Source organism: Tupaia chinensis, unplaced genomic scaffold (assembly GCF_000334495.1).
Source record: "Tupaia chinensis unplaced genomic scaffold, TupChi_1.0 Scaffold000237_1, whole genome shotgun sequence".
In the NCBI taxonomy this organism is placed as follows: domain Eukaryota; kingdom Metazoa; phylum Chordata; class Mammalia; order Scandentia; family Tupaiidae; genus Tupaia; species Tupaia belangeri.
The window spans coordinates 2,829,362-2,837,613 of NW_006159715.1; the positions used below are offsets into that span (position 1 = coordinate 2,829,362).

The 8,252-nt window shown below is 35.8% G+C and overlaps 1 protein-coding gene across 1 annotated transcript in view; it reads right to left on the reverse strand.

Annotated features, from left to right (window-relative positions):
* The window catches only part of ZFR (zinc finger RNA binding protein), a gene marked incomplete at its 5' end in the record, with an annotated part of 72,643 nt that overhangs the window by 19,978 nt on the left and 44,413 nt on the right, over positions 1-8,252 (reverse strand). Inside the window, 2 exon segments of the mRNA XM_014587815.1 lie at positions 1,967-2,108; positions 7,324-7,474. Coding sequence (XP_014443301.1) covers positions 1,967-2,108; positions 7,324-7,474 — 293 coding nt within the window.

Sequence of the window (8,252 nt, forward strand, 5' to 3'; positions counted from 1 at the left end):
AATAATTTCCTTTATTAAGTCATTTTGGTATCAAACAGGACCAATACGCATTTAAGAGGCTACCACACCATGCGCAAGTAATAAGTCTTGTGATTTACAATTGTTCCTCCGGCAAAGCCTTCCTTCCCCCTGTACTAACTCCCCAAAGCAAGCTATAGGCTTTAAATGATTTTAAGACACAGAGCATTAGGAGCTGCAGTGAGAGAGAATACATACCGTTATTCTGCAGCAAAAAGAAGCAATCTTCATAATGAAGCTAAAGACATGGTTTACTGCAGCTATCTGCAGCAAGGAACACTCACTCTATCAATGTTTCTACACTTTTGCACATCCAACTTTTCAGCTCAGTGTCTTGAAGCAAAATCTTTCAATTTTGAACTGACCATTACCCTCGCCATATTTATGAAATTCAGTCAGGTAATTCTAACTCAGGTCTGGGTCAGACAAAAATATAATTTTGTTTCCTTTAGAAGGCCTAGGTTATCAAAGAATTTTTTGCAAATATGACACTACTAGATTGTACAACATAATAAAATGGCTTGCTATTGCACAAATTTAATTAACCCTAAATATAACTGAAAAAAAAAGTATCCTAAAGTAAAGTTAAATGGTTACATGAGTTAAAATTCATATTAAATATAACATATATTTGTAATTTATATTAGATTCAAATCCTAAGAGTCTATGCTTTATATGACCTGACCAGATTGACTCAGGAACTATTTTTTCCACGGCCAGATCTTGAGTCCAATCTCATGTTCATATAAATGACCTTTACCGAAAACCTATTTATTTTTAAGACGCAAAGCTTAAGATACAATATACGAATCCTAATATGACATAAATACAAAGTAGGCAAGATTAAATATGCCTCTGAAGGACATTTTTGGTAAAATGGTCTTTTCTTGGGTTGAGAAAAGTCCTGTTCCTTAAAGAAAAATCATTTTGATGTAAGAAAAAAGTTTAAAGGAACAGTAATTGAGAGCCTATTGATGACATTTTATACAAATAAATTTTAGCACACAATATATAGCACACTTTCTCCTCAACTTGTATCACAAATAAAAATTAGTGTGGACTGTAACTCCATATCCAATAAGTTAAGATGTTTAAAAAGAACATGAAAGGAAACAAAGTAAATTTTATCTGACCCACAAAATAAAAGAACCAACATACTGCAGACACTGATCATGCTTTTTGGCTTTTAAGCTTTTGAAGCTTGGAAAATGTTACAGAATAGTCCCCAAAGCAACATTGCTGGCACCAGCGGGATTTCACATTCTACAATTGTAAATTAAGTTTAAAAACCCTTAATTATACTGTGGTTCACTAACTCTATCTACACCATTTATTTTTCATTATCTTTAGCACAGGTCAAACGTCCAAATCTGTATGCATCAGGATGCTCTCTATTTATGGAAGTGCTACAAACCAAAGAGCAACCTCAGAGAACTAGAAATATTTACATCCGGACGAGCCAGATCCTTGGTGACATAAATAACAATACTTCTTAAAAATATAAATGTTATGAAGATTTAGCCAATTTTGCCTGTGAAACTCATCTTTTCTCTAAGATAAGGCAAGAGCAAGAACTTTTAACAGAAAGTAGAGCTGTGGCCCCTAGTTCCTAGTGACATTTAAACATTTTTTTCATGTATCGACCATGCCAGTAAAATTTTTGAAGTTAAAATTTTTTTTTCCAGAAATCTGAGGTTAGCAAAAATGAAAAAAATAAATAAATCAAGAAAATCAATCAGACCGTAAGTATTTTGTACAAAACTACATCACTAAAAAGAGCATTTACTTTGTGGGAAATGATCTTAAGCAAAAGTGGTTGCTAAATAAGTTAAATCTATCAAATTCACATGTAATGCCAGCATGTTGCCTTCTAGGGCCTAATGCCATCATAAAGAGAAGGTAAATAAAGAAGTTAATAGAAAAGTAGAATGTTTAATGGCTTTCCAACCTCCTTCCCTCATGTTCTCTTCTCGAATAATTGGAGATGTCAGGGTGATAGTGACTTGCATTTTGGGTTCCACACATGAATTCAAAATTATTGCCGCTTCAGATACAGCACATTTTATGTCATACTTCTCAGGACTTATAACCTATATAATGAAGAATATAAAAAATTAGCTGGATCTATTGCATTAACCAAGGCAGCTTTATAGCTCTTTTACTTTCTCATTACTGTAAGCCATAACTATTCTAAGAAGTCTTGCTATGTCAGTATCATTAATTTCTTGTTCATTCTCACTTTTCAAATTCATCACTGAGCTAATATTTATCATTATTTGCATTATACTAGTTATTTATCTGTTTCTCTTAAGTGATAAACTCTTGGATAAAAGAAACAATGCCATATTTCTCATATATATTTAGAGAAACGGAAAGAAACTAAAATAGATTTCTGACAATAGGAGCCATAATTGAACCATTTCCATTGTACCTTCCTAAGTACAACAACAGATCTACATTTTATCAGAGAATAAAAAGTCCTGGTTGGGTAGATATGTAATAAGCCCCAGTTTTATTAATGAAGTTTCTACAAAAGTTAAGTGGAGTAGGGGTGGCAGGTAGTATAGTGATTAAGGTGCTGGACTTCCACATGGTTGACTGTGGTTCGAGTCCTGAACTTGATAGCTTGCTTTCTCACTTTTCCTCTCTTGCTCTCTGCCTTTCTCTGTTCACTTTTCCTCTCTTGCTCTCTCTGCCTTTCTCTGGTCAAATTAAAAAATAATAAATAAAATTAAATAAACAAATTATTAAAAAAGTTATGTGGAACATTTACAGTATAGAATCTAAGTTCAAATTCTATCTTTACCATTTCATTAGTAATGTAAAGATGGGCAAATTATTTTACTCTCCTGTACCTATTTCTGGAAAATGGGACAAAAATTTTACCTTATGTCTAAGAGTGTAGGTGGTCTAAATAAATGAATTAACCACACAAAGCACTTAATAAAACCCCTTGTAAATGTTACCACGATGATAATGATGAAGAATTTTATTTCACTTGCTTATCCACTTATACAATGAAACTGGATAGATTTGGAAAGAATATTTTGCTTTTATCACAATTGGTTAACTGTTAATTTAGTTAAGATATAGTAGTTCTTGCTTTGCAGTTTTGCTAAACACCACAAATGGGATTCAATATGTCTTTTGCAAATTCTATAATTCTTCCAAGGCCCCCAAATCTTTAATTTTTCTCCATTCATTGCCCTAGGAACCTAAACAGAGGAGGAAGTAGACAAACAATGTCAATTCTGCTGGTTCCTGATACTTAAAAGACTCATCTACCAAAAGGAACTTTACAAGGGACCAGCAGATGGCATAATGCTTACGTCGCAGAACTTCTATGCAGTCAACACAGTTTAAGTCCTTGACCCGAGGGCAGCTTAAAATTCACGCTAGACACATAAGTGTGTGTGCCCAAGATCCCAAGAGGAGAATGGAGAAGGGATGTGGCATGGCCATTTCCCCCCAGGGCAGGGGGGTGTGATTTTTCACTTTCTGCTCTCTAGTGAGTGCACATGCCCTATAGCAAAAATCTCTTTCTCTCTAAATAAAACAAAACAAAACAAACAAAAAAAGAAAATGAATTCCTATTTCTTGACACAAAGTAGCTTCCAGAAAGCATATTTCCCCAGAATCAGATACATTTCTCAGAAACAGATACAGCAGCCAGTAGAATTCTATTGCATTAACCAAGGCAGCTTTATAGCTCTTTTACTTTCTCATTACTGTAAGCCATAACTATTCTAAGAAGTCTTGCTATGTCAGTATCATTAATTTCTTGTTCATTCTCACTTTTCAAATTCATCACTGAGCTAATATTTATCATTATTTGCATTATACTAGTTATTTATCTGTTTCTCTTAAGTGATAAACTCTTGGATAAAAGAAACAATGCCATATTTCTCATATATATTTAGAGAAACGGAAAGAAACTAAAATAGATTTCTGACAATAGGAGCCATAATTGAACCATTTCCATTGTACCTTCCTAAGTACAACAACAGATCTACATTTTATCAGAGAATAAAAAGTCCTGGTTGGGTAGATATGTAATAAGCCCCAGTTTTATTAATGAAGTTTCTACAAAAGTTAAGTGGAGTAGGGGTGGCAGGTAGTATAGTGATTAAGGTGCTGGACTTCCACATGGTTGACTGTGGTTCGAGTCCTGAACTTGATAGCTTGCTTTCTCACTTTTCCTCTCTTGCTCTCTGCCTTTCTCTGTTCACTTTTCCTCTCTTGCTCTCTCTGCCTTTCTCTGGTCAAATTAAAAAATAATAAATAAAATTAAATAAACAAATTATTAAAAAAGTTATGTGGAACATTTACAGTACAGAATCTAAGTTCAAATTCTATCTTTACCATTTCATTAGTAATGTAAAGATGGGCAAATTATTTTACTCTCCTGTACCTATTTCTGGAAAATGGGACAAAAATTTTACCTTATGTCTAAGAGTGTAGGTGGTCTAAATAAATGAATTAACCACACAAAGCACTTAATAAAACACCTTGTAAATGTTACCACGATGATAATGATGAAGAATTTTATTTCACTTGCTTATCCACTTATACAATGAAACTGGATAGATTTGGAAAGAATATTTTGCTTTTATCACAATTGGTTAACTGTTAATTTAGTTAAGATATAGTAGTTCTTGCTTTGCAGTTTTGCTAAACACCACAAATGGGATTCAATATGTCTTTTGCAAATTCTATAATTCTTCCAAGGCCCCCAAATCTTTAATTTTTCTCCATTCATTGCCCTAGGAACCTAAACAGAGGAGGAAGTAGACAAACAATGTCAATTCTGCTGGTTCCTGATACTTAAAAGACTCATCTACCAAAAGGAACTTTACAAGGGACCAGCAGATGGCATAATGCTTACGTCGCAGAACTTCTATGCAGTCAACACAGTTTAAGTCCTTGACCCGAGGGCAGCTTAAAATTCACGCTAGACACATAAGTGTGTGTGCCCAAGATCCCAAGAGGAGAATGGAGAAGGGATGTGGCATGGCCATTTCCCCCCAGGGCAGGGGGGTGTGATTTTTCACTTTCTGCTCTCTAGTGAGTGCACATGCCCTATAGCAAAAATCTCTTTCTCTCTAAATAAAACAAAACAAAACAAACAAACTCTCTCTAAACAAAACAAACAAACAAACATTACATCTGGAACAATGGCAATACAAAATGGGTAACAGTAAGTGCTGGAGCTGTCAAGGCTTAAATTTAATACTGTGCTTCACCATCCTTTTTCATTTTTAAAAAATAATTATTTTATTTGACTTTATTTATTTTAACTTGACCATAGAGGGACAGAGAAAGAGAGAGAGAGAGAGAGAGAGAGAAAGAGAAATTAAGCCACTAGGTCCAGGACTCATTCGTTGGCAGTGTAGGAGTCTAGTGCCCTTAGCTACCACACCACCTGCCAGCCCCTTCTTTTCATTTTTTTATTTAAGAGAGATTTTTTTGCCTTTTTTAGGGTGTGTGTTCTCACTAGAGACAGAGGCAGTCAGCGAGAAATCATCCCTCGGGTGTGTGTGTGTGTGGCCACAACACAATTCCATCTCCTTCATTCTCCTCTCAAAATCTTGAGCATGCATGTACACATGCCCAGTGTGAGTTTTCAGTCACTGGGTCTAGGACTCGAACCGCAATCAACTACACAGGAGTTCAGCAACATAACCATTACGCCATCTACTGGCCTGACTGTCCTTTTCCTTATTGATTGTTCTGTTGTAGTCATATACTTCCCTGAGTCACTATCGCAGAATATAAATTACGAATGAAATCTCCAGACTTGCATATGGAGTGCCTACTTAAATCCCAAGGTTTTGAAGTAGTTTTCTACATTAATTTATACAAAGAATCATTTATTTTTTCCCCTTCATCCCCCAGCCCAAACATTTTAAATTTCAGTCACTCTGAGAAGCTAATATACAAAGTAAATCTCTGGTGTGCACACATGCCCAATTGCAAATTAAATAATAATAATAATAATAAAATTAAGTGAGTAATTAAAAAATGGAAAAAGAAATCAAGTAAAATCAAAAGAGAACGTTGAGGTCCCATCTGGTGGTTAAGGTTGCTGGATCTCACATGGCTGACCACATGGCTCAAGACCCAGACCTTATAGCCTGAAAAATATAATGAATGCATGTTTACGAATGCCCATTCCCTTGGGGAAGAAGGGGTGTGCTTTCTCACCCTTCTCTTTGATAAATGCATGTGCCCTTTGGCAAATAATAGAAAAAAAGGGGGGGGGGAGGAATGTTGTATTAATATTCACAAAATTGAGGAAATTTGGATAATAAATATTCTCTATTTTAGTTACTATATCTTACCAAAAACAAGAACTTAACTAAACAGGCAATGGGTTTGTGAATTTAAAAATTCCAAGTTTGCAGGGGTAGCAGGTGGAGTAGTGGTTAAGGTGCTAGACTCCCACATGGTCAATGCTGCTTCAAGCACTGGACCTGGCAGCTTAAAAATCACATCAGTTTTGGACCAGCAGTTAGTGTAATGGCTATGTTGCTGGATTCCCATGTAGTCGACTGCGGATCGTGTCCCTGACACCCAGGGGCTTAAAACTCACACCGGGCGCATGTGCATGCATGCCCAATATCCTGAGAGGAGAATGGAGGAGAAGGAGTTGCGGTGTGGCCATCCTCCCTGGGGGGTGATTTCTCGCTTTCTGCCTCTCTCTCTCTGTCTGTCTGTCTGGTGAGCCCACGTGCGCTATAGCAAAAAACCTCACACACACACAAAAAACCACATCAGTTTCATGTGCGTGTGTGCATGTGTGCCCAAAATCCTAGGAGAATGAAGGGAATGCAGTATGTCCATCTGCCTGGGTGATGATTTCTTACTTTCTCTCTCACTTCCTCTGTCAGTCAGTCTCTCTCTCTCTTTCTCTCTCTCACAAGTGCAGCACACACCCAGTGGCAAAATAAATAAAAAAATAAAATTGAGCTTTGCTATACTATTAATGTTGTTAAAAAAATAAACAAATTAAAAAAAATTAGCAAGATGGCTTCATGCCAAATATAAGCACTACAAAACCTACAAAGGCCAAATAGAAAATATCGGTTGTTGGAAAAGTCATGACACATTTTTGCATAGAAAAAACTACGTCATGACTTTTCCAATGACCCAATAGTTTTGACAGTTTATATAATCAAGCAAGAAACTCAATATGGAAAGTCAGGCCCACATTTTAAAGGTTGATTTAGGATGAAACTGAAGCAGTCCTGTCAAAATCTTTTGAACTAGACAAGGGGTAATAACGAACATTTCCATAATACTTACAGCAAGCTGTTTGGGTAGGTTTTCTGCAATACGGCTTAATAATGTCTTTGAAGGTTTTTCTGAACACAGCAAAACAAGGTTGACATTTCTATCTCCTCGAAGAAGTAATCCTTTTGCCAATACGCCTACTCGCAAAACTCCTTTCAAAGCTCTGCAGTGAAAGCAAATTATGACATTTTTCACAACCAGAACCGTGATATTCTCTAGACACACGGCAATAAGTGAATAAACTTTTATACTGTTAAAGTTTTTACCAACTACAGTAGAAAAACATTTAGAACTTACTTCATCTAGCTAATCAACCTAAAAAAAAGATAAATCAAGAACTAAGTTGTCGGAAGAAGGTTCCACATGGCTCCTGTGAACTAGGTATTGCAGGGTACAAGAGAAATGAAGACTTTCTACTGATAATTGAGCCTCCAACAAACAAGCTAGCGACTGAATTTCAAGAATTTAAAAGAAACACACCATCCATCAGATGACAAGAAGTCACTGCCGGATCACAAGAAATAAGGGAAAACAAGAAAATACCTCTCCTCCAAGGGAAAAGAGTAACTCTTCTTCTTCCACAAGCAGTTCAGTGAAAATCATGGAAATGTCTGATAAGGAATTTAGAGCATTCATAATGTCAAAGCTAACAGAGATGGAAGAGAAGAGAAACAATGAACTGCTAGAGAAAGGAGAAAGAAGTTGCTAAGTTCCGGGAGATGAGGAAATTCTTGCAAGTTCTAAGAGAGGAATTACACACTTTATAAAAGACTCAAACGAAACTGTTAGAGATGATGTCTATAATACAGGAAGTCAAAATCTCCCTTGAAAGTATTAAAAGCAGACTAGATCATTTAGAAAATAGGATCTCAAATATAGAAGAGAAAATGGCTGGCCTGGAAAAATCCACCATGAAGACTGAGAAAATGGCCCAAAAATTT